The sequence below is a fragment of the Eschrichtius robustus genome, chromosome X (assembly GCF_028021215.1).
Source record: "Eschrichtius robustus isolate mEscRob2 chromosome X, mEscRob2.pri, whole genome shotgun sequence".
In the NCBI taxonomy this organism is placed as follows: domain Eukaryota; kingdom Metazoa; phylum Chordata; class Mammalia; order Artiodactyla; family Eschrichtiidae; genus Eschrichtius; species Eschrichtius robustus.
The window spans coordinates 1,400,492-1,427,281 of record NC_090845.1 but is presented as its reverse complement, the minus strand read 5'-3'; the positions used below and the strand labels follow the sequence as shown (position 1 = coordinate 1,427,281).

Sequence of the window (26,790 nt, the reverse complement as noted above, 5' to 3'; positions counted from 1 at the left end):
TGGATGGATGGATGAGTGGATGGATGGATGGGTGGATGGATGGATGGGTGGATGGATGGGTGGCTGGGTGGATGGGTGGATGGGTGGATGGATGGGTGGGTGGGTGGGTGGATGGATGGATGGGTGGGTGGATGGGTGGATGGATGGATGGATTGGTGGAAGGATGGATGGGTGGATGGGTGGATGGATGGATGGATGGATGGATGGATGGGTGGGTGGGTGGATGGGTGGATGGGTGGATGGATGGATGGATGGATGGATGGGTGGATGGGTGGATGGGTGGATGGATGGGTGGATGGGTGGGTGGATGGGTGGATGGGTGGATGGATGGATGGATGGGTGGATGGGTGGGTGGGTGGATGGATGGATGGGTGGATGGGTGGATGGGTGGATGGGTGGATGGATGGATGGGTGGATGGGTGGATGGGTGGATGGATGGATGGATTGGTGGATGGATGGACTGGTGGATGGATGGACGGGTGGATGGGTGGATGGGTGGATGGACGGATGGATTGGTGGACGGATGGACTGGTGGACGGATGGACGGGTGGACGGGTGGACGGGTGGACGGGTGGGCGGGTGGGCGGATGGACGGATGGACAGATTGGTGGATGGATGGGTGGATGGGTGGATGGGTGGATGGGTGGATGGATGGATGGATGGATGGATGGTTGGATGGGTGGATGGGTGGGTGGGTGGATGGGTGGATGGGTGGATGGGTGGGTGGATGGGTGGGTGGGTGGGTGGGTGGGTGGATGGGTGGGTGGGTGGGTGGGTGGGTGGGTGGATGGGTGGATGGGTGGATGGGTGGATGGATGGGTGGATGGGTGGATGGTTGGATGGATGGATTGGTGGATGGATGGATGGATTGGTGGGTGGATGGGTGGATGGGTGGATGGGTGGATGGATGGATGGATGGACGGATGGACGGGTGGGTGGATGGACGGGTGGATGGGTGGATGGATGGATGGATGGATGGATGGATTGGTGGATGGGTGGGTGGATGGGTGGATGGGTGGATGGGTGGATGGGTGGATGGATGGATGGATGGATGGATGGATTGGTGGATGGGTGGGTGGATGGGTGGATGGGTGGATGGGTGGATGGATGGATGGGTGGGCGGGTGGACGGGTGGACGGGTGGACGGATGGGCGGGTGGGCGGGTGGGCGGACAGGCGGACGGGTGGGCGGGTGGACGGACGGGTGGACGGGTGGACGGGTGGGTGGATGGATGGATGGGTGGACGGGTGGACGGGTGGACGGGTGGGTGGGTGGATGGATGAATGGATGGATGGATGAACAGCATGGGGTCCACCCATACAGTGGAATATGACTCAGTCATGAAAAGGAGTGAAGCTCTGACACAGGCTACGATGTGGACGGACCTTGAATACACAATGCTCAGTGAGAGAAGCAGACACAGAAGGAGAAACACTGTAATTCCACTTGTAGGAGGTCCCTGGAATAGTCAGATTCATAAAGACAGAAAGTAGAAGTTGGGGCCCAGGCGCTGGGGAGGGGGATGGGGCATGAGTGTTTCATGGGGGCAGAGTCTCAGTTTGGGAAGATGAAAGAGTTATAGGGCTGGATGATTCGGACGGTTGTACAACAGGGTGAATGTACTTAATGCCACTGAGCTATGCACTTAAACATAGCAAAGATGGTAAAATCGATGCTATAAATATTTTACCACAACTTTACAAAAAGAAGTGCACTTGAAAAACACGAATTTTATTAAAATTAAACATCCCAGAACACACCTACTGCAGGAGCAGGTTGGATACTCCTGCACCCATTTCACCCTTGAGCAGCCTGATATTTCATTCACAGAGGGTTTGACAGCCTTGGGGGAGTAAAATCGGTTTCCAAAGGGGCCGTTGCAATCTGTCCTGCCCCTCGGCTTCCACGACCGTTAACTTCTCAGGGACACAGGGGAAGCCCCACAGGAGCTCACGCGTGAACAAACGTGATGCAGACATGGAGCCCGGCCTTCAGGTCTTGATCCCAACCCTTCTTCCCTTCCCACTTCCGGGATAATCTGGAAGAAGCAGGTGGCACCACCATCCTGCAAAGAGCACGGTTTCCTGGTCCCCTCCCCACGAGGGATGGGTGGGATGCCTGGCCTGGATGTAGGCACACGCGGGCACCCGAGCTTCCCAGAAACTTTCTGTAGCTTCTCTTTCCGTGCAAACGTGGGAGAAAGGGCAAGACAATCAGGAAGGCAGACGATGAAGCACTTCAAATGCACCCACAGCCCAGCAGCTTTCCTCTCCAGGCAGGGAGCGTGGGCAGCCCCAAGGTGCTCTGTACTGAGGAAATCAGCCTCAGACGTTCCAAGGGTCCGGCCAGGGTCGGGGCAGAGGCCGGCGGGGTGACACGCGTGCCTGCAGAGCGCCGCATGAAAGCCCCACAGATCAGGGCCGTACATTACACAGACGTGACCCAGAAATGTCGGAGGCCCCTTCTGCCTGCACTGTATCCGATTAGCACTTCATCAGGCCTCGATCTGCCAACAGATGCCAGCAAGCGCGCAGAGGGCCCGGCCGTCTGGGGACCTCTCTGTCTCCCATTAGGAACAAATGCAGTTGAATAGGTTGAAAGAGGCAGAGCATAGGACCGGGTTAATATATCGCCTTCGTCGAAAGCAAAGGCGGTCTGGGAAAGCAGGTTTAGAGCGCGAGGCTGGTCGTGCCCCACCAAAGACGGGTGAGGTCGTCAGCTCCGAAGGGCTCAAAAGAGGGTGCCCCGCAGCGTGGAAGGACCCACTCACTCACTCCCCCACCCACTCCGCTCTGTCCACGGGCGTTGGGTCCTCATCGTGGGCCCGGCGGCTTGGAGTCAACAGAACAAAGACGCTCCTTCTCGTGAAACTGATACCGTTGTAGGGGGGATAAGCACCCTCCATAACAAATAAGGAAATTATATGGTGTGTTAAAAACGGTGTAAGGGCTATGGAAATACGGTTCGGAAGGACGGCGGGTGTGTGTAAGCTGTTTGCTCGTGAAATAGGGGGGCCTCTGGGAAAAGGGGTGAGTTGGAAAGTGGCTGGATTCCTGGGGAAGAATATTCCGGAAGAGAGAGCAGGTGCAGGCAGAGGGATAGGAGGAAGACGTAAACAGAGTTGGGTGGGAGATTTCTGGAAGCCAAGGGTCCACTTTGCTGCTGGGTCCAGGAAGGAAATGTCCTGGTGACTGAAAAAAAAAGCACTACCTAAAAGTTAAGAATTAAAAAAAAAATTTTACTTTTATTTAAACTTACTTATTTTATTCATTTATTTTCGGCCGCGTTGGGTCTTCGTTGCGGCGCGTGGGCTTTCTCTAGTTGCGGCGAGTGGGGGCTACTCTTTGTTGCGGTGCGCGGGCTTCTCATTGCGGTGGCTTCTCTTGTTGCAGAGCACGGGCTCTAGGCGCGTGGGCTTCAGTAGTTGTGGCACGTGGGCTCAGCAGTTGTGGCTCGTGGGCTCTAGAGCGCAGGCTCAGTAGTTGTGGCGCACGGGCTTAGTTGCTCCGCGGAAGAATTTTGTTTTATTGGGCAGAACTTCTGAGGACTCAAGTCCTGGAGACAACCACTCAGAAAGCTCTGAGGGATGGCTCCAAAGAGGTCAGGGAGGGGCCAGAACATCTAGGGGTTTTTGAAGCAAAGACCAGGTAGTCTGAACATCAAAACATGACTGTTAATTAAAGAAAACCAGGCATCTCAAGTTAATGATTTTAGTGCTTTTCTATGTATGGGAAGATGCAAGAGTCTGGGCTCATTGAAATCACTCCTTTGATCTGCACCTCAGCTCTCTGGGGCCAGTTTCCTGTTTTACTCCATGCTGAGTCCCCTCAGGGGGCACAGCTGGGGGCGGCTGCAGTGGCTGAGGGCTTGGTGGCTGCAGCATCCTTTGTTTACTGAGATGGCAGGTGACATCCTTCTCCACAGTCCCGAGGCATTATCAGGGGTCTTGATAAGAGCTGTGAGACTCTGTGTGTGTGTGTGTGTGTGTGTGTGTGTGTGTGTTCAGGGATGGGGGTGACAGAGAACGAGATGGGGGAGCTGGAGATGGTGGGATGAGAGCTACTTAACAGGGAGCCCCCTTTGCTGGAAGGAAGAACCAAGACCCAGGGAAGTGGTTGGTGGGGAAAGCGGTCAGAAGGTTGGTTTCAAGTGAAAAATAGAAGCCTGTTTCTCTGCCTGTGGGAAGGATGCAGTCAAGAGCAGAGACGGACAGAGAGGGCGTGCAAGGGTTCATTGCAGGTGTCAATGTGGCGGGGCCGTGGGGGGCCTGGACACTGGGCCACACGTGATTCTGGGTGTTCCTGGGTGAGATGAACCTTTGAATCAGCGGACTGAAGAAAGCAGATTGCCCTCCCCAAGGTGGGCCTCGTCTAATCAGCTGAAGGCCTGGCTAGAAAAAAATTCAGAAGAGGGGAGGATTATTCGATCTCTGTGCCTGATGGTCTTTGACCTGGGACATTGTCTTCTCCTTGGACTGGCATTTACACCATTGGCTCTCCAGCTTGCCGAATTCAGATTTTGGACTTAGCCTCCATAATCATGTGCATCAATCCTTGTAATACTTAAGAGATCTCTAAATCTATCTACTTCTACAACTACATCTACATCTAGCTCCACCTGTATCTGTATCTATTTACATATATGTCTACATGTATATCTATCTATATCTATATCTTTTTTCATCTACATCTACATCTGTCTATAGTGTATCTATGTTTATTTACATCTCCATCTCCCTCCATATCTACCTCCATCTATATCTACATCTACATCTATATCTATCTATATGTATTTGTATGTCTATTTATATCTACAACTACACCTACATGTACATCTCCACCTATATCTATCTAAATCTACATATATATCTATTTACATCTATATCTACATCTATCTACTTCTACATCTACATCTATATCTACCTATATCTATATGTATATCTATCTACTTCTACATCTGTATCTATATGTATATGTATATGTATATCTACTTACATCTACGTCTACATGTATGTCTATCTATATCTATATCTGTATCTTTTTTATCTCCATCTCCATCTATTTCTGTTTACATATATAGTGTATTTATATCTAGTTACATCTCCATCTCCATGCACATCTATTTCCGTCTATATCTACATCTGCATGTATATCTATATATATGTATCTGTATATCTATTTATATCTACGTCTACTTCTATATGTACATCTCCATCTACATCCTCATCTGCATCTATATGTGTTATATATGTATATGTATATCTATTTACATCTACATCTACATGTATATCTATCTATATCTATATGTGTATCTTTTTTCATCTACATCTACATCTATCTATAGTGTACCTATGGCTATTTACATCTCCATCTCCATCCATATCTGTCTCCTTCTATGTCTCCATCTCCTTCTATGTCTATGTATCTGTATATCTATTTATATCTACATCTATAGGTACAGGTACATCTAAGTCTCCATCTGCATCTATGGCTATATCCAAATGTATATCTATATTTACATCTACATCCGCATGTACATCTCCATGTCATCTACATCTGTCTAGATATATATTTACATCATCTACATCTACATCTATGTGTCGATATCTATCTACATCTCTATCTACAGCTATTTATTGCTATCTATATCTACTGACATCTGTATTGATATCTCTATATATCTAGCGCCTATTGATTCTTTCCCCTAGAGAACCGAGACTAATACAGGGTCTTGCTTCAAATCGGGAGAGAGAAGGGCTTGCTGCCCCAGGGAGTGTGGGTGTGGACAGGAGTGTCGGTGGCCCACCCATGTGCAGAGCGTGGGTGAGGCCAGAAGCTCATTCGTGGGTGAGCGCAAGGGGGGCTTCCCTCTGATGCCTTCAGATTTCTCCGAGCAAAGGTAGCAAGGGCATCAACCAGAATGAAGCAGGGGGGATGTCACTGGGGGGATGGAGAGGCGGGGTGGGTTAAGAACAGAGATGCCCAGCGAGGACCCCGTCAGGCTCACAGTCACAAATCCCGAGGGAGACGGGTTGCTGGGGATGAGTGCCCTTCTCCAGATGCTGTTGGCTGCGCTGATGTGTGAGTGGGTCAGATGAAAGTGACGGAAGTTTTGCCAAAGGGGAGAGAGATGGAGAGAGGGACAGGTGAGGCGGGGGTTTGCATGAGCCCACGATTTCAGCCAGACAACAAAGGGGTGAGGGAGGTGAGGTTGTGTTTGGAGCAGCGGAGGGAAGTTTCTAGCGGAGTTTAGAAATTGTTCACTGGGGACCCCGCACTGGTGCACTGGCGAGATCACAGGTGTTGATGAAACAAAGGATTCAAATCACAAAGATGCGATGGATGCTGGTTGTTAGCGGGTGAATTGTGTCCCCCCCGGAAATTCCTATATTGAAGTTCTGACCCCTAGGACCTCAGAATGTGACTGTATTTGGAGGGGTCTTTAAAGAGGGAATGAACGTACAATGAGGTCACTAGGGTGGGTCCTGATCCCATAGGGCTGGTGTCCTTATAAGAAGAGGAGATCAGGGCACAGACACACACAGAGGGACGACCATGTGGGGACACAGGGAGAAGACGGCCGTCTACACGCCCAGGAGAGAGGCCTCGGGAGGAATCAGCCCTGCCCACACCTGGATCTCAGATTCCAGCCTCCAGGACTGGGAGAGGATAAACATCTTTGGGGATATTATTCTGTCCATCACACAGGGATCAGGACATGCACATCTCGGGGGACATTATTCTATCTCTGAATCATGGGGTCCCCCAGATTTTCCTATCCTCTGAAGGAGAAGAAAGAAACATCTACCCATGTTCCATTAGATTTGGATAGTTCCCCTGTGTTCTCTTCCCACCTCATCAGTAAAGTTTTATTTCCCAGACGACCTCCACAGAACCAGCAGCAGAGGGAGGGCAAGAGCTGAGGGGCCTTAGAAGCTTCCCTACCTTTTCCAATCTAAAAAAAAAAGGTACTGATGAACCTAGTTGCAGGGCAGGAATAAAGGGGTAGACATAGAAAATGGACTGGGGGACATGGGGTGGGAGGGGGATGGTTAATTTTATGTGTCAACATGACTGGCCCACAGGGTGCCCAGGTGTCTTGTTAAACATGATCTCTGGGTGTGTTTGTTATGGTGTCTCTGGGTGAGATAAGCCTTTAAATCAATGGACTGAGGAAAGCAGATTGCCCTCCCAAGGGTAGGTGGGCCCTGTCTAATCATTCGAAGGCCTGTATAGAAGAAAAAGGTAAAGGAAGAGAGAATTTGTTTTCTCTGCTGGACTGTGTGAGTTGGAACATTGGTTTTTCTCCTGCCCTTCGACTGGGACGTACACCATCCACTTTCCTGGGTCTCCAGCTTCCCAATGGTGGATGGTGGGACTTCTCAGCCTCTAAACATGTGAGTCAATTTCTTATAATAAATCACTTTCTATACATATATGATATAGCCTGTTGGTTCTGTTTCTCTGGAGAACCCTGACTAATACTATATATCTCTATCTCTATGTATCTATCTATCTGACATCTATCAATCTACCTATCATCTATCTACCTATCTATCTATCTATCCTTCTATCTGTATATATATATACACACACATATATTGAACTTGAACATTATAAAGTTTAGTATATATATGTATATATGCATATGTATCTATATATATGTATGTATATGTACTAAACTTTAAAATATACATGATATATAATGTATACAATATGCACATATCTATCATATGCATGTATATGTAGATATATGTATATCTGTTTGTCTATCATCAATTATCTATCAATAATCTATCATCTCTCTTGTCCATCCATCCATCCATCCAATCTTCTTCTATCTATCTATACATCCACTCCCGAAGGTTTAAATAAATCCCAAATGACAGAACCACCATCCAAGTCTCTCTGGCCAGGGTTAGCCGTGTGTGTCCACCGTGACCTGTGAACAGATCACCCAACAGCTCGGCCAAATCCTCCTTGGCTGCCCCCGTCCACAAAGGACCCTGTGTCTTCTGCCATCTGAGAACGGGTATTTTCCACATTGCTGTGGTTTTCTGCCATTACAAGAGAACATCAGCATTGTCAATTTTGAGGGGTGGAACTCTCTGGAGTGCTTGGCCTGTATGACATTACGGATATTTTTGTTACCTTTTAAAACATGAAGACCAGTATGTGATATATAATATGAGATCAGAACAGTGTTTTTTTTTTTTTTCCTCTCTTGCCAGTGGTCAAACACTCTTAAGTAGATGGACGTGGTACCACAGAGGGAAACGGGGCCCCAGAAGCCAGGCCCTCCGTTTCAGATGGTCTCTGGCGTGTGCTCGCCATGTGTGTCTGAGGCTGGGCAGAGCCCTGCGTTTGCAGGGAAGATGGGGTCCCCTGGGCTATTGGTTAAGTGTGGATATCACTTAAACTTGATCCGTCGCAGAAGAGGAAAAATGCCCTTCCTCAGGGTCCTCGTGAACAGGGGCGGTATGAGGTTTCTTTCCTTTGTCCTTTTGCTAACTCCAGATTTTTAATTACGAATGCACAAAAGAAAAGGAAATTAAACCCTAACCCTAACCCTACAGCCCAGAACATTAACTCGACTGAAACTCATAAAAATGATCCAAATCAGAAACAAGGATGTTTCTTCCCAGGGTCTCAAGTCTTCCAGGGCTAACCCTATATGCCAAGAGAAGGGTTTTCCACTCACAGTGGAATTACCTCTGCTGGTTATTCGCGGTGGCATTCTGGTGTGTGTTCCTGCCATTTAGCTGTCCCTCTGTCCCAGTAGAATTCGGGTGACCTGCAGCTGGAAGGGGAGGCTTCTACCCCCTAGCATTGTGGCCCTGCCCCCCCCATAAGCACCCTTGCTTGCTTGTTAGGGCTCTTTGAAATCCGGGGGTGTTTTGTGGGTCCCCAGAGACGAATGTGCTTGGTTCAGGAGGGGGCTTGGGTCTCCTTGGGTTGCACCTGCCGCTCTGCCTGGCACGGAGATTTTCCTGTAAGGGTCTGCTCCCATGTTGGTTTCAACATGCATTTGTACATGTGTGCACGTGCACGGGATGGCCCGTGTCCGTGATGTCTGGGGACGTTAATGCTGTGGTCTTGGAGGAGCGGGGGGAGGTAGGGAAACCGCTGAGGCAAGGAAGTGAAAGCTTGGAACCTTCCGGACACTGGCTCTGGCTCTGGTGGGAGCAGTGATCTAGGAGCAGATTGGTGCCCAGGCCAGCTCAGCCCTGTTCCCACCTCGACTGTGCCCTCCGGCTCTTCCTACACTGACCGCTTTGGCTCAGCCCCTTCTTGGGTGGGTTGTGTCCACTGTCCAATGTCTCGAAGCCCCCTGATGGTGAGTCCTGGGTGACAGAGAAGTCCCCTTGGGTCAATCTGGCAACGAGGACGGTGCATTCAGTTCAGAGATGTATGTGGTGACCAGCATAATGTCCACCAACGACGTCCCCGTCCTGACCCCCGCGTGGTGGACAGAATAATGTCCCCAAAGACATCCACGTCCTGACCCCCGTAGGGTGGACAGAATAATGTCCCCAAAGACATCCACGTCCTGACCCCCATGTGGTGGGCAGAATAATGTCCCCAGAGACATCCACGTCCTGGTCCTGTGTGGTGGACAGAATAATGTTCCCAGCGACGTCCACGCCCGGGTCCCTGTGTGGTGGACAGAATAATGTTCCCAGAGACGTCCACGTCCTGACCCCCGTAGGGTGGACAGAGTAATGTCCCCAGAGACATCCACGCCCGGGTCCCTGTGTGGTGGACAGAGTAATGTCCCCAGAGACGTCCACACCCGGGTCCCTGTGTGGTGGACAGAGTAACGTCCGCAAGGATGTCCACATCCTGATCCCCTAGAATTTCTGAGTGTTACTTTATGGGGCAAACGCAGCTTTGCAGATGTCACTAAGGACCCTGAGACGGGAGACGATACTGGATCCACCAAGTGTCCTCCCAGGGTATCCTCACATGAGGGAGGCAGGAGGGTCAGAATAGAGGAGATGGGAAGAGAGGAAGAAGGGTGCAGTGGTGCGCTCTGAAGATGGAGGAATGGGCCACGAGCCAGGGAATGCTGGAAAGGGAAGGAGACGGGTTCTCCCCTGGAGCCTCCAGAAGGAACCAGCCCTGCCTACCCCTTGTCTTTAGCCCTTTGAGACTTCTCACCCCTAGAAGTGCAAGGTGACAAATGTGTGGTGTTTAAGCTACTGTGTCTGGAGTAGTTCTTGCACCAACCCTAGGAAAGCAACGTAAAGCCCATCCACTTATTCATGGGGGCTGGGATGACCGGGGTGAGGGGCTCGGTGGCTAGCAGGTATGGGGTCTGCTGCTATGTGGAGTTAGGTGTGAGCACCACCATCTCTCCCTGCACGGACCCCTTCTCTCTTGGTGCCCTTTAGGGTAAGTAATTTCCCAGTACCACCACCAACAGCCCCTGTACTTTACCTTTGCATTCTCAGTGGGTCCTGACAGCAGGTAGAATTTCAGGGTCAATCCACACCTGGGTTTTTCCCCTCCTCCAGCCTCTCTTAAGGCATGCAACTGGATCTTTGCAACCATCCCTTCCAAAGGCCCAGGATGTAGGGATGTGAAAGCGAGAGAGAAGCTTCAGATTCCCCCAGCAGAGGGCATCCGACGAACACACATCCCGGTTTCCTGGCCGTCCTGCAGAGGCTGACTCTGCCTGAACATGCAACCGCTTCCATGGTCTGGGAGCCTGGCTCTGAGCTCAAGGACAAAACCACACCCTCTATTGAAATAAAAAGCATGAAGGCATTTCTCCATCTCCAAGGTTCACAACCTGCCAGGTCATCAACTTCCCAAAATTCTGAGACGCTGTGTGCAAAAACAGTAAAAAGTCAAAACCCACCAAACCTTGTTAAATTTCCATCATCCTGTAGGAAAGACTGAACCAGGACCCCCCCCCCCGCCCCCACCCCAGGCTCAGAAGGCAGCAGCCAGGGGCAGTTCTGAATGATGACTAGCACCAGAAATTGGGATGAGAGGTATCCAGAGCTACAGGGTTTCTCAGAAGGGGGGTCTCAGAACACTCAGCTTTGAAACCTGGAAAGCCACACGGGAACTGAAGAATCTGCTCCAAATTCATGTAGATGGTCATTATATTGTTGTTGCAGTGGTGATGATGATGGTGACGGTGGTGATGATGGTGAAGATGATAATGGTGATGATGGTGGTGATGACGTTGGTGATGGTGATGGTGGTGATGATGGTGATGAAGGTGGTGGTGATGGTGATGATGGTGAAGATGATAATGGTGATGATGGTGGTGATGATGGTGGTGATGGTGATGGTAGTGATGGTGGTGTTGATGGTGATGAAGGTGGTGGTGATGGTGATGATGGTGAAGATGATAATGGTGATGATGGTGGTGATGATGGTGGTGATGGTGATGGTAGTGATGGTGGTGATGATGGTGATGAAGGTGGTGGTGATGGTGATGATGGTGAAGATGATAATGGTGATGATGGTGGTGATGATGGTGGTGATGGTGATGGTAGTGATGGTGGTGTTGATGGTGATGAAGGTGGTGGTGATGGTGATGATGGTGAAGATGATAATGGTGATGATGGTGGTGATGATGGTGGTGATGGTGATGGTAGTGATGGTGGTGATGATGGTGATGAAGGTGGTGGTGATGGTGATGATGGTGAAGATGATAATGGTGATGATGGTGGTGATGATGGTGGTGATGGTGATGGTAGTGATGGTGGTGATGATGGTGATGAAGGTGGTGGTGATGGTGATGATGGTGAAGATGATAATGGTGATGATGGTGGTGATGATGGTGGTGATGGTGATGGTAGTGATGGTGGTGTTGATGGTGATGAAGGTGGTGATGACGATGGTGATGATGGTGATGATTATGATGTTGATGATGATGATGTTGGTGGGGTGGAAACCTTTACATCTCCAAGAACAGTTGCATTGATTTTATTGTTTCTCCTACTTCTTCTGCTTCCTCTGGGCTAAGGATGAAATTTCCATCTTTCTCCCTTTCTTCTTTTTTCAACACCCCATCTTAGGGCTCACCCATCCTTCGTATTCAGAAGAAAAGTATCCACAGAGAACATCCCAGAGATCAATTTATCCACATGAAATAAAAAACAAGATGTGTCTTATTTTACCAGCTTTGGAAAACCTCTTTTCCTAACAGTGTATTCGAAATCAGGAGCTAAGAGAGAAGCAAGCCCAAATCAGGGGAGAGAGAGAGAGAGAGAGAGAGAGGGAAAGGAAGGAGGGAAGGAGGGAAGGAAGGAAGGAAGAAAGAGAGAAAGAAAAAAGAAAGAAAAACTCAGAGTGAACGTGGGAACAATGGCGAAGGGAAGTCATAAAACCTAAGTTATAATGCAGGAGGGCTTTTATCAAGGCATCCAACGAAATTTAAGAAGAAAATATTATTAAGCAAAAATGAACATGAAAAATCATCCCGGATGCTCTCATTCTCACAGGCTGAAGAAATCACCGCAAGATCAGATCCAGAAGAGAGAGAGAAAAAAATAGCTATGGCGCTTGAAAAAAAAAAAAAGAGATACAGGAGGGGAAATGTTTATTTTTATTACCCAATATCCAATTTAAGCATTAACAGCTACACCTGCCATCAAACAGCACGGCTGAAACCTCTTTCAAGACAACTGCCTTTGGATGACGCGGAGAGAATCATCTTAGCCGTTTCTGCACGGGTTCTGCAGGGCCCGTTTCCCCATCTGCTGTCCAGTCTCCATGCATTTTCAAAGAATATTTTATTAGTGTCATTTTGAAACCCACAGACAACCTTGCTTTTCTTCACCTATCATCGGAATTGGGTAATCCGTTTTGGTTGCAGGGAAGAACACGGTTTCTATGTCCTGCAGCCTTCCGTAATGCAGAGAAACTTTATTTTAAGTTAACCTGATAGCTATTTAGGTTAGTCAAAGACAGAGTACTCTGGGTCCTTTTAATTATAGCTGTGCCACCTTCATTCCTTAGGAGATAAAGTGGTGTCAGCACTTTGGCTGAAGAACCCTATTTTTAGGGGCTTATAACTCAGCTGTTAAAATCCGCTGTAGGCTGAAATAAGGCATAAAATTTCAGCCTGGAAGCAAAAGAAACAATTAAAAAAAAATCAAGGCAGTATATAAAAAAAATAAATCTGGTCATTTCAAGAGATCATCAGAGTGAGTTTCAACGACGTTTCAACAGGGAAGAGTGAATGAGCACAGTCTGGGGCCTGGGTGCGTTTTCCCATGGGTCTGCCATTTTGTACAACCGAACAGGGTACCATTGTCTGGAATTCTGTCTCCTGGGTCATTCGGTAAGAACGCCATGTGGCCGCAGGCCCGTGGACGTGGCCATTGAGGCACCAGTATGGCCAGACCACTGCCTTGCTGGGTCAGCCAAAGGATGGGTTTAGAAGAAATGTCCCCTCCGTCCTTCATCATGGGGAGGCCCCATTTCTAAATTCTCTTAACTTCCAATGGCAGGAAGTCTAAACCTTCTTTAGATAAAGACCTTGTGAGAATCATATGAAAGTACGGATCTCCTCTTAGAAAGACACACATAAAAATTCCCCTATAACATCAGGATACCCCTGATGTTTCTGGGCATCTCTGGACCCAGGTGAAGACCCCAAGTTTAGGGCATTCCTTTGACAAGATTCCCTACCATGAAGCTTTCCAGCTAATGACACGTTGGGAGTGGGGTCAGATGTGGGACCACCCTGCTGAGATGTGCTCAGTGGGTCCACGTAGTTGAGGCCAGCTGTGGGACCACCCCTCCCCCAAGGAGATGTGCCCATTGGGTCTACTTCAATAGGGTCAGCTGTGAGGTTGTGTCTTCTCTGTGCTCCTGACTGGGGTCAGTTCTGGGGTCACCCTGGAACACTGTGAGACCTCTATTCACTTGATGACGTAAAGTAGGGCAGCCTTACCTTGATGCCTCATGCATTTGACGTTCTTAGCTTAGGATCTAGGCCCTAGGTGAATTCACATCTACTTCAGGACTATTTTGTCCAGGGCTATTTTGAACCTAAGGTACAGGGATTGACCGTCACAGGCAGACGGATGCTTCGTCCTTCGCTGAGATCTGCTTGTTTCCTCCCAGCTCCATCCTCCCCTGCTGCCCCACCACAGTCAATCTTGACTCTTCAGCCTCAGGATTCCTTGGAGCATTTCAGATGAACGGTGCTGCAGAAGATAGATTTGCCTCTCTGTCCTCAGTCTTCCCAGTGCAACGATGACGGGACCACCCACGGATTCACCAGCTGACTGCTCGATTCGGGGACGCATCTGTAAGCACACTCGGTCGTGGTCCCAGCTCTGGTGGAGGCTACCACGGAGTGGTGAAGGTGGGAACAGTGATAAATAAACAGAAGATGGTACAGAATATTCATACCATCCAGCGGGGCAGGGTCTTGATCCTTGGAGGAAAAAGAGAAGAAAGAGATCGTATATACTGATGCTTGAAAAGACAATAAAGCTCTACTTATTGGTATGCGAACCAGCAAACAGAAAAATACTAAATCAGGGACATACCCAAAGGTAAACAAATGTGAGTGTTTTCAACAGAGGAATCCAACCCTGAGTCATGTTATTCTATTTTTTGGTGCCATCTACTGGGTTGCACAGAGTAAAATAAGCTGGTTAGAACACAGGGGACTTACAACGTAAGCCCTATAACATGGGTCAGTTTTGAGAAGGTCTAGAATAACCATGAATCCATTTCTCCCTACTGAAACCCCATGCTTCCCTCCCTGTTTTCCTCATCTACAAAGTGACGGGTTAGAACCAGTGTTTCTCTATGTAAAGCAAATGAACGTCCCAGATTTGAAGGCACAAGAACTCTGACCCATGGTTCTCCAACCACAAGTTCAGACTGGGGTTTGGAGAAGATTCTGCAGATCCCCCAGGTCCTAACCTTTGCTCTTCTGATTCTGGGTGGATGGCAGGTGATAGTCCCATGCGGTAGCCTTGGGTCCTGAGAAGGTCCCGTTGCATTAGGTGGTTATTTGTCAGGTGGGGTGGGTGGCCAGGAGACATGTGCGCTTGGGTGGCTAAAGCATTCCCTGTGCTGAAAGTTTTCAGGGGTCAAACCACCTCGACTTGATCTATCCCCCCTCCATCCCCTCCTCCCAAAGTCTGTTTGGAGACCATGAGTTTCCTGGGGTGACCATAACAAGCGACCACAACTGGAGGTCTTAGGACAACAGGAATTTGTTCTTTCCCATTTCTGGAGACCAACACTTGGGAGTCAATTTGTGGGTGGGGCTGAGCTCCCTCCAGAGGCTCCAGGGGATGGTCCTTCCCGCCTCTTCCAGCTTCTGGGGGCTCCAGGCGTCCCTGGGCTCGTGGCCGCCTCCCTCCCGTCTCTGCCACCGTCTTCACGGGGCTTCTCCTCTGTGTCTGGGTCTCTCCTCTTCTGTGTCTTGTAAGGACCCTGTCATTGGATGTAGGGCCACCCTCATCCAGGGGGACCTCATCTCAGACCCTTCCCTTCATCACGTCTGCAAAGACCTTTTGTCCAAATAAGGTCCTGTTCTGAGGTCAAGGTGTCCCAGGGCCGCGCTCCCTCCAGAGGCTCCAGGGGAGGGTCCTTCCTGCCTCTTCCAGCTTCTGGGGGCTCCAGGCATCCCTGGGCTTGTGGCTGCATCCCTCCTGTCTCTCCCTCACTTAGCCATGGACATGGGCCATGTCCCCCCCGATTCCTCCATGAAGACATCCCAGTTGGATTTTACCCAGAGTGGGCAAAAATGCCACTTGACAGCCAGCACACAGTGGAGGTGCGTAACAGGGCTTACCTCACTGTTCTCAGCTCGGCCATGCTGCTCATAGGAGCGTGTAATTTTGCTACATCAGTAGGATTACATCCCACATCCAAACAATATTATTTTCATTAAATTCTTTTCACACCATTTTGATTCTAGTTTAAATCGTGGTTACCCTATCAATGGGGGGAACTATTTCATCTCCAATTGTCCAGAAAAACAGGTACAGAGATTTTTAAAAAATGACACTGATTTTTTTTTAAACTATATTTTGGGGTTAAGCTGTCATCATGCCTAGGGATGTAAGGCGGCATTGTGTGTCAAATGCCTTTTCAAAGACGCTTTCAGTCATACAGCTGTATCACAGCTCAAATGGTTTTTGATTACGTTTCAATTTCTGGAAGATCTTTCCAAAAAACCCTCCTGGTGTGGGCGTTTCACGACACCCTCTGTACGACTTTAAACAGGGTATGGAAAGCAAATCGGTACTTGTAAGCGTCAAGGGTTTCATGCAAGGCCCTACATTTCAACCCAACGCTGACAAGTTCGGTCTGCAGGGCATCTGGTTGCATCTCTGCCAACCTCTACCCCAATGGAGAGAACTCCGTGAAATATCCTCTCAACTTGCAAAGACCTCTCCCCCATCACCCAAACTGTCTCACGCAGCGGGGACCCTTCTCTTTCTGCGCCCTCATAGTTGCATTCTTTTTTTTTTAATTCTTTTTTTTTTTTTTTTTTTTTTTACTGGAGTATAATTGCTTTACAACGTTGTGTTCGTTTCTGCTGCTGTACACTAGTTGCATGCTCCTTCAGGTTAGATTACAAAGTCCGCCGACGGAGCCTGCCAATCTGGTACCTCACCTTCGGAAGGCATCGGGAGCTGCCCTGGTTTGCAGGCTCCAGAGCTAAACGGGGGCTTCCCTGGTGGCGCAGTGGTTGAGAGTCTGCCCGCCAATGCAGGGGACACGGGTTCGAGCCCTGGTCTGGGAAGATCCCACATGCCGCGGAGCGACTAGGCCCGTGAGCCACAATTACTGAGCCTGCGCGTCTGGAGCCTGTGCTCCGCAACAAGAGAGGCCGCGATAGTGGGAGGCCCGCGCACCGCGATGAAGAGTGGCCCCCACTCGCCGCAACTAGAGAAAGCCCTCGCACAGAAATGAAGACCCAACACAGCCATAAATAAATAAATAAATTCAAAAAAAAAAAAAAAAAGAGCTAAGCGGGTGTCTGGAGGTAACAGGTGGACTCCTTGCCCCCTCGCCTCCACGTGCACGCACGACTCTTGCATTTGTATCACAGTCGTTATGGACACTTCATAAAGCAACGGTGCATTTTCCGGGGAGGAAACTCATTTTCCTCCCTGGTTGATGAACTAACGAGGAGTCTATTTGTTATTGCAGGATTTTATACTTTATTCTTTCTCTCCCCCCCACCCCCCATCTTCTTCTTTAATCCCAGTCTCCGCTTGTTGAGCTTCAAATTGAAATATCCCGAACAGATGTAAAAACACATGTGAGTCTCTGCGCACAAGCTGTGTCCGCCTTTGTTTCATCTGCTGATGATGTGAGCCTAAAGGAGATCTTTTTAAAATTTCATCACTATTCAAAAGGATAATTAATACGTACCCCCAGGCTTTGATTATGCTGTGCACAGTAAGTAATGCTCCTACAGAGATAATGAGGGCTCATCAGGCCGGTTTGAATACGTGCAGAGCACAGCTCAGATCCGCCAGAAATTGAAGATGCAGCCAAGGTACCATGTAGGTGGCTTAATTTAATTTTAATTTGTAACACAATACAATAGATAAGATCATTTGTTTGTAACCAGCACAGGCATTTTGTTTACATGAAACCCCAGTCACCGTTCAGCAGATGGTCTTTTTAAAGGCTTAATTGAAGTTTTCTAATCTAACCTCTCCCCCTTCTCTCCATAATGGAGGAGGAAATAGCACACGCACGCAGGCACACACACACACACACACACACACACACGCTTCTTTCCCTGGACCCTCAGAAGTGTCTCAGCTCTCCCAGGGTTCTCCTTTGTCAGCAGCCCCCTCCTGGGGCAGGTCAACCTGCCAGCACGCACTTGGGGCTGCCCGCTGCCGTCGCCTGCCCTGCTGCCCTATGGGACACCCTGGCAGCCTTCCAGCTGGGGCTGGCGAAGACAGCCCTTCGGAAACATTGAAATAGGCATCTCCTCCGCGTGCACCCAGGTCAGGTTTATTTCCCACAAAAGGAAATTGAGATTTTTGTTGTCTAAAGAGAGCCCTCGGATGGCACACATCATCTACAGGGTCCTGCGTTCGGGGCTGGGTGCCTGTTACTTTCATGCTTCCGTTTGAAAAGGAAGCCGCCTCTAAGGACAAAGGTGTCTCTGCCCACAGGGTGGTGTCCCTTGCACTGCCCCCCTCACTCCGGGCAGGTTGGTGGCCCTCTGTTTCCCTGTAGTGCGTGGATAACCCAGGTACGCCCTGTGACCTCCCCAGCCACTCTCTCGAAGCCAGCAGCTACCAGATGCCCCCTGGCATCGGCCAAACCTGGTTCCACTCTTGTCAGCCGCCAGCCTCCCAATCCTGACAAGCTTCCGTGCAGCACCCACAGCCCTGGGTGCCCTGATCTGTGAAAACGAGGTGGCACCCCCTACCTCGTGGGGCCAGAATGAAGATGAAATGGGGAGGTGCTTGCTCTGCTCTCAGCGCCACCGAGAACACGGCTGGCGCTCAGCCGATGGCCCCGGTGCAAGGAGGCTGCAGGTCATGGTCGGAAGGGATCATGTGCTTCTAAACCGAGGAGGAACTCTTTGTCACCAGCTTGCTCAGCCCTCCCCCCCTGAAGTCATGCTGGGCCACCCCAGCTCAAAATGAATCCGAGTGGCCCAACCCACGGTGTGACAGCGACTTTAAAAGCCAAAGCAAGCTCCCAAACGGGAAGAACACACAGCGGGGTGGTGTGCTCACAGTTTCTTCCTCCGTTCCAGCGTTCTCCGACTCTGGCTGGGTCTTCCGCGGCTTACCCGCTTTTGCAGATCGACACTAACGGGGCGGCTTCAGCTGCGGTTCTGAGAGCTTGTGTTGATTCATTTATGCAAGAGCTTCAACCCTGTTTATTCCACAAATCGTAGAAGCAGAATTTACTGACGCCTTAATTTGTGCTGCGGCCGTCCCTGTGTTTACGGAACAGGCAAGAGGAGCGGGATATTAATGCAGGCAACCCGGGGGTCTCTCTAAAACCGGTCCATGCACGTAGAGCTCTGTGGCTCGAATGGCCGTGCCTCCCCAGGGTCCACACAAGTAGATGACCACGATGGCCTTAAGTTCCTTTTTCTGGAAACATGCCCTAAGCAATAGCAGAATGGAAACAGCTTCTCAAAGGGCATCCGACTGTAAACAGTTGTCTGTCTCGTGGAATCGCAGCATTGCAGGCCAGGGGGGAGTCTTGGGGAGTCTTGGCACGGATGGGGTCCCAGGAGCCCCCTTCTTCTTGGATGGGGCAGGGAGGCTCCTTGCTCCCCCGTGGGAGACCACCTGCTTCATGTTTACCTATGCTCCATCCTGGGGCTCCAGGCAAAGGATCTGGGATGGGCTGAACGGTGTCCATCCCTCCCCACATTCACGGGTTGAAGTCTTAACCCCCAGGACCTCAGAATGTATCTGTATTTGGGAATAGGGTCGGTGCAGACGTAATTAGTTAAGATGAGGTCATCCTGGAGGAGGGTGGACCCTAATGCAGTATGACTGGTGTCCTGCCTGGCCCATAAAAACGTGAAATGTGGGCTCAGACACACACACAGGGAGAACACCGTGGGAGCAGATGAAGCCCCCAGAAGCTGGAAGAGGCGGGAAGGACCCTCCCCTGGAGGCTCTGGAGGGAGCCCGGCCCTGGGACACCTTGACCTCAGACGTCTGGTCCCCGGGATGGGGGAGGATGGAGGTCTGTGGTTTTATGCCGCCTGGTTTGGTAATTAGTTATGGCAGCCCCAGCAAACAAATGCGGTTTTGAGGCTAATTGTGATGGTGTGTCTGGAGGGCCCTTGGGCCTCCCCATCATGTTGTGCTGGTGGGCGGACCCCTCCCGGCCCACAGCACACTCATGGTGTCGTCCGGTGGCCTGTGGTTTCCACAGCAGTGGCCTGTTAGGAGGTAGCGCCCATGCGCTCGTCTAAGTGCACTAAGAGGTAAACAGCAACAGGGCAGGGCGTGGTCCTCACTTAGCGGCTCGCTAAGGCAGGCTCTGGAATCTCACTGGGGTCTCCGTCCCCGCGTCCCTGAGAACAAACGGTGTTGAATACGTTTTCCTGAGCTCATTGGCCGCTCCGACGTCCTCCTGTGGGTAGGGGCCGTTTGTGCTTTGTCCTTGTTCTCTGGGGCGTCTGCCCTTTCTTATAGCTGTGCGGGAATCCCTTGTCTAATCCACGTGCAAGCCCCGTTGTCTATACTGCTCTGTGAATATCATCTGTGTCTGTATATCTGTACTGATATCATCTATACATTTATATCTCTATATCTGTGTCGTAGCTACATCTATATCATCTACATATCTATATCCTATCTACATCTATATCTATACCATCTGTATCTATATATTTGTACCTATATTTATAGCTTCTATATATGTATATGTGTAGATCTATATCATATCTATGCCTACATCTATACCTACTTGTATATATCTATATCAACTAGATATCTATACGTGTATTTATATCTACATCTACGTCTGTATGTACCTCTATATCGGTATCTGTATCTATATGTATATACAGTTGTCCCTCTGTTTCCACAGGGGATTGGTTCCAGGACTCCCACGAAATCCACAGGTGCTCAAGTTCCTTATAGAAAATGGTGTGGTGCAGCCGGCCCTCCGTATCCGTGGATACAGAGAGTCGACTGTATCGTGTAATCTATACCTGTATCATGTATCTATACATCTATATCCACATCATATATCTATACATAATCTGTACCTTTGTCACTGTCTCTAATCATCTCTATATCTACAGCTGTATCTCTATCTATCATGTCTATATCTATATATTCTTATCACTATGTTATATATGTACACCTGTACAGATACCCACACCCCATCATCTATGTGCATCTATATCCACATGATATATCTATACATAATCTATACCTTTATCACTGTCTCTAATCATCTCTATATCTACAGCTGTATCTCTCTCTATCATGTCTATATCTATATATTCTTATCGCTATGTTATCTATGTACACCTGTACGGATACCCACACCCCTATCATCTATGTGCATCTATATCTACATCTACGTCTCATCTATGTGTCCCTGTGCCCAGGCTGCCTCGCCCACTGGCTGTCGTCACTCACATGAGTCACCATCTCCTGCTCCCGCCTTTCTGTCCGGCCCACTTCTCCCCAGCAGACACAGATGAACCTACACAGAAGGTGGAAGTTAGTGCTAAATGCTGAGATGCAATTACACCTTTGTAATTTGGGAAAAACTGCTGATGATGAACAGAATTCACTTAATTTTAAGCCAGACCTAAACCCTGGAGGTTTGTTTCTTAACCCTCATTTCTAGGACCTTCCAGTATATAAAAATAGAAAAAAAAATTAATGGGTATAATCCATGGATATGGTTTGTGGGGAGAAACAAGTAATTTAGCTCCTACAAGGTGAAATGGGCTATTGTTATTTTTTATAGCCAACTAATTTGGGTTCATGCAATTAGCGGGTTAAAGCAGTTAATTGGAGGGGCACATTTAGTTTTATTCGGTTCTCATTTCTGATCTGAGGCTGTTTTGCTGGCGTGTGTGTATGAAACGATTCTCTGGGCTCGATTTAAACGCTGTGTCCTCCTAGTGCATGTTCATGAGTCAATGGTCAATGTTGAACTCACCTGGCCCAGGTGAGCCCTGTGATGACAGGCCCTGCTCCATCCACACCTGGCTCAGGTGGGCATCACACATCCCTGACCTGCAGCTTTGGGCCAGTTACTGCAGTTCACAGTTGACAATAGCAGGGTCAGAGTAAATTATCTACCTTGCTTTCACTCAGAACTGATTTTTTTTTTTTTTTTTTTTTGGTTTGTTTGTTTTTCAGTATGCTTGGAACTTTTGCATTCAGATCGGTCCCCGTAAGTCCTTTTTATTATACCTGTCATTCAAATGCGTGGTCAATTTACATGTCAGTTACAGACCAGTAAACTGGTACAGTCCCTGCCTTTTTGAGGTTCACTGTTCTTCTGTGTCAGACTTGGAATGTCTGACCACAGGAGTCTAATGTCAAAGGCAGACACTGATTGGACCTTTATATGATGCTGCCATGACCATACAATGCTAAAATGTGATTAGGATAAAAGAAAAGAAAAAAACCCATACTGCACAGAAAACTATTAGTCAGATTTTCAATGGGTTTTTCTCCGGAAAGCACCATCTGTGTGTATATGATGAACGTCCAACAGTGACTGTTGAAACGATTTGCCTAAGGATGAAGACACCTCTCCTTCCTCCCTTCCTTTTGAACTGTGTTTCCTATCACCTCGTGTCGGCTGGGTGCTGACCGCCAAGCGCTTACAGAGCCGAGTGCAGCTCGGAACACGAAACCTCACTGTGCCTCCACTCCGTGGTCTGGTCTCTTTTCTGGAAGGCCAGCACAGGACACTGCAGGGGGCAGATGGAGGGGCTGTGGTCTTGGGGAGTTTGGGGTCAGAAGGACATAGATGGCGCTCCCAGTCCTCTGTCCCTTGCAGGGTGCCCTGGCACCTCGTAGCTCCCTTGGTAGTAACCTGATTGGTACAAAGACCTTGACGACGGAGGGGAATGAGTGGGGTGTAATCGAGGGTAAAGCCAGCGTACTGGCCGAACATAATTGGCGGACAAAAGCAACAAGACAACGCGGAGGTGATCCAGCGGGCAGGTTTGCAGAGAACCGAGGAAGCCAGGAGGGTTCTAGAAGCTCCTTGGCTACCACTGGGCGGTCACTCTGCATCCAGCGGTCAGCTCCTTCCTGCCGTGGTCCTGCAGCAGCGGCCCTGACATCCCCGGGGCGGAGGAGCCTTCAAGCAATGCTGACCATTGACCTCATCAGACCAACGGCACCAGAACCTGCATTTTAGCAAGACCCCCAGGGCATTCACGCGTGCACACGGGTGTGTGAGAGAAACACTGATCCGGGTGGTTTCCTAAACTCTTCAACTTTATTTCAACTGCCCTGTCCTGGGTCTGTTCGACAAGCATTTTATAAAGTCCACCAAATCTGGTACCTCTTGGGCCACGTCCCTGGGGCGTTTATGGGCTCACGGGAGCACGTGGCCTGTATCGCAGGGAAGGAGCCTCTGTCCGCTCAGGGGCCGGCAGGGGCAGTGGCCTGGGTGTCCCAGGGGTCTCCCCGCTGCTGGGCGCTCAGCTGACCACGCACGGTCGGCTGCTCCCGTCCCTCACGTCCAGCCGTGCGCAGCCATCCCCGTGACCTCTGACCTGCCGCCTGGCGGTCAAGCATCCGCCGTCGGGAGGCCTGAGCGCAGCCCGGCCCAGCGGACGCCGTGTTCCGCGCCCCGTGGAGCTGGGGGCGGGTTCCCTGCGGCTGACCCCGCGGCATCTTGTACTAGAGCCAGGCCTCCCACCCGGGCGGCCGTCTTCTCCCTGCAAAGACCTCGGGCAGAGGCGCGGGGATCCCAGGGGCCCTCTGTCCCCAAACGTCACGCGCACGTGCATGATAGGGAGCGAAGCCCGAGGGGAGAGCTCTCCTCTCGACTGCAGGGCCCCGTGGTCCTCTCGTAAGGACCTGCGATCACCTGCTACACACCTGGGCCGAGGGCTGCTTGGGGGAAACGCCAGCTGGGGAGATGTTGGCGCTGAGATCTGGACAGAAACAAATGCTGCGAAATAATCATGTTGCTTGCGGGGGGTGGCGTCCGCGTCTGAAGAGCTTCTCCCCCCTCTCTCCCTGTCCCTCTCTACACAGCCCATACGTTAAAATGTGCATCACGTATCTATAGCAAATACTCTCCACTCCATGCACCTATATGAGTACCCAAGAGTGTATGCATTTATAGACATATCCGTACATGTACATACACATACAGCTATGGATATGTTTATATACAAATAGAGGTACAGACACACATACATAGATACATGTGTATATGATATGTGTGTATGTAAGTTCATGTATTTTATACATACATAAAATACACAATACATATATGTGTGTATATAATACATAATATATAAAGTATACATTGTATATATAAATTTCCTGTATGTACCAACATCCAAATACACATGTGTGTTATATATGTACATACAACATATTCATAAAAGATCTTTTACACAGATATGCATATACTATAGATGTCCATAACTCTTACGCACATAAATGCATGTTACATATGTGCAACATATACATATACATGTGACATGTACCCATATATAACACCCTCTACATACACATATAACCCATGTATGTATATCTCCCTTTCTCTGTCTATAAACATGCACATACAAATATGTACTCTACATGTATCCATATATATACAACATACGAAGCACTGTCTAGACACACAGAGACAAATATGCATGCATATATAGCATGTGTACCGCATTCTCTCCCATTCCATACACACACATAGAATATATATGGTATATATATATATATATATGCTTATTAAAATATATATTTATGTAGACACAAATAAATATGTTACATACATATATGTACATATATGCACAATATACTAATATATATATAGTATATATACTCTACATATGGTATTTTGTGTACACATGTATGCCATCTGTAGGGTATTCCGTGTGCGTATATATATGTCTCTATATGTGTGGGTGTGTATGCATATATACATAGAAAATGCGACACACACCTCTCCCCGCCTCTCTCTTTCTGTCTCTTTCTCAGAGAGCAGACAGTTCAAATGGCCTCATAGCCGTCCGGCTCCATGTGAGAGACCAGAGCTGGCAATGCGGTTTCCAGTCCGACATCTACAGTCCGCACCTGTATTTGGTCTCATTGGCTTCTTCCAAACAACAGCTTGGTCTCCGTGCCGGGCATCTCCTCCCCACCTCCTCCCCTCTCACTCCGCCCATGACCCCCCCATCCCGCATCCCCGCCCCCTCCCCAGGGCCCATCACAACCCTCACAGCTGCTCTGGCCACCTCCCCACCTTGGCGGGCAGAGCAGAGCACCTGCTGGCCGCATCGCTGCGCCCGAGTGCGCTGGCCAGGCGAGGAGGCCCTGCACGGAAAGCAGCTACGGCGGAACCAGCAGACAGGCTCACTCACCCCCGACGCAGGGGCCACTGCATCCCGAGCAGTGGCCAGGCAAACTGTCTCCCCCTGGTCCTCCCGGCTCTACCCGGCCGTTGGCTCCCTTCAGGAGACGTGGACAGCCCCTTTGTTCCCTGGCCCGCGATGCAACGTGAGTGGACACACGGGCCGCTCCAGGAGGACCTTCAGTTTCACCGTTCCAGCGGAGGTGGGTCGAGGCCCCGAGCGAAGGAGCCGCCAGCCCGGGACCCTCGGGGCAACTTGGCCCAGATGCCGTGGGTACCAGCTGCCTCCCCCTCGTGACTGTCATCCTCCCTCCCGGTGAATTTCTAGGGGGTTTGCGTGAACGCTGTGGCTTCCCTCCAGCACCCCCTCCCCCCAAGGGGCCAGTTTTTCCTCTTCTACGTGGAGCAGATGAGTTGAATGGTCCGTGGCGTTGGGGGGCTCTCCCTCACCCCCCAAGTGCAGCTCTGAGAATCTGCTTGTCCTTCTGCCAAGCATCACAGGGATGCGGCCCCAGGAAGGTCCCTTGCGCCCTGGACATGCCCCGAGGCAGTAGGAAAACCTTGACCCCAGCAGGTCTGTGTCTGGAGTTCTCCACCAGCACCAGCCCCGGTGCCCCAAAGACATGCCGGAGAATTCCGTCTTCCCCAATTTTCAGTCTCGAGAGCTTCTTCATGTGTACGGTTGCCTTTTATAGGATTCCCAAGACCCTGTTTCTTTGCACGCTATTCCTGTTAAAAGCGAGGGCTTTGTTTTGCTTGCCCCTCTGGATGGTTGCAATGGTGAGTTGGCTCCTTGGGAATAGTTAGAAAATTGACTTAAGAGGACAGTAAATCAAAGGAGTCGTCTTATTCTGACTCATCAGAGATAACGACTCAATATTTCTACACCTGTCCTTTTTGCTTATCTTTTTGTTCTTCCCTCTTTCTACCGCATGCCTTCGATGGGGCCCCCAAAAGTGATGTTCAGGTCCCAATACTTGTGAATGGGAACTTACATGGAAATGAGGTCTCTGCAGATGTGATGCAGTGAAGGGTCTGAGATGAGGTCCTCCTGGAGGAGGGTGGCCCTACGTCCAGTGACAGGGTCCTTCTAAGAGACAGAAGAGGAGAGACCCAGACACAGAGGAGAAGCCCCATGAAGACAGAGGCAGAGACGGGAGGGAGGCGGCCGCAAGCCCAGGGACGCCTGGAGCCCCCAGAAGCTGGAAGAGGCGGGAAGGACCCTCCCCTGGAGCCTCTGGAGGGAGCGTGGCCCTGGGACACCTGGACCTCAGACGTCAGGTCCCCAGCTCTGGGGGAGGATGGATGCCTTTTGTTGAAAGCTTCCCGGTTTGTGTTAATCCGTTATGAGGGCCACAGGGAACTCCCAAAGGCCTCTGTACCTCTCACCTGACAGTGGTGGGCTACTTGTACACATCACCCCAGACATTGGAGGCTGCACGAGGTCCGGAGAGCCCAGACGCCCTCATTACAGAGAAGAGGGAGCCCCTTACCCTCAGACCAGTCCCAGTTTTCCTCCCGGGGGGCACCTGAGCCTTGCATCCTGATGGCTGCCGGCATTGTCTCCGTGCAAAGAAGTGTGTTGGCTGTCTAGACTCTGGGCCTGGTGGGGTGCCCACCAAAGGCTCCCCTCTCAACTTGGGGTGTTGGGGACTTTCCCATGCCCCCAGGCCTCCCCTCATAAAAGGAGAGGCCGTGAAGACACCCACTCAGTTCCTCTTTTCACGTTGGCGTGACCTGCAGTTCGGCCTTCCTGAGATTGCGGATGACA

The 26,790-nt window shown here is 49.9% G+C and overlaps 1 protein-coding gene across 1 annotated transcript; it reads right to left on the bottom strand.

Annotated features, from left to right (window-relative positions):
- Window positions 1-25: 25 nt before the first annotated feature.
- LOC137757404 (guanine nucleotide exchange factor subunit RIC1-like) lies at window positions 26-23,329 on the bottom strand (the record flags this gene model as incomplete). The annotated part of the gene is made up of 4 exons (XM_068534093.1): window positions 23,209-23,329; window positions 1,389-1,510; window positions 685-908; window positions 26-431 (listed from the first exon to the last, which is right to left on the bottom strand). Coding segments are annotated over exons 1-4 (873 nt in total), but the record flags the coding sequence as incomplete, so codon positions are not given.
- Between the last annotated feature and the right edge of the window lie 3,461 nt (window positions 23,330-26,790).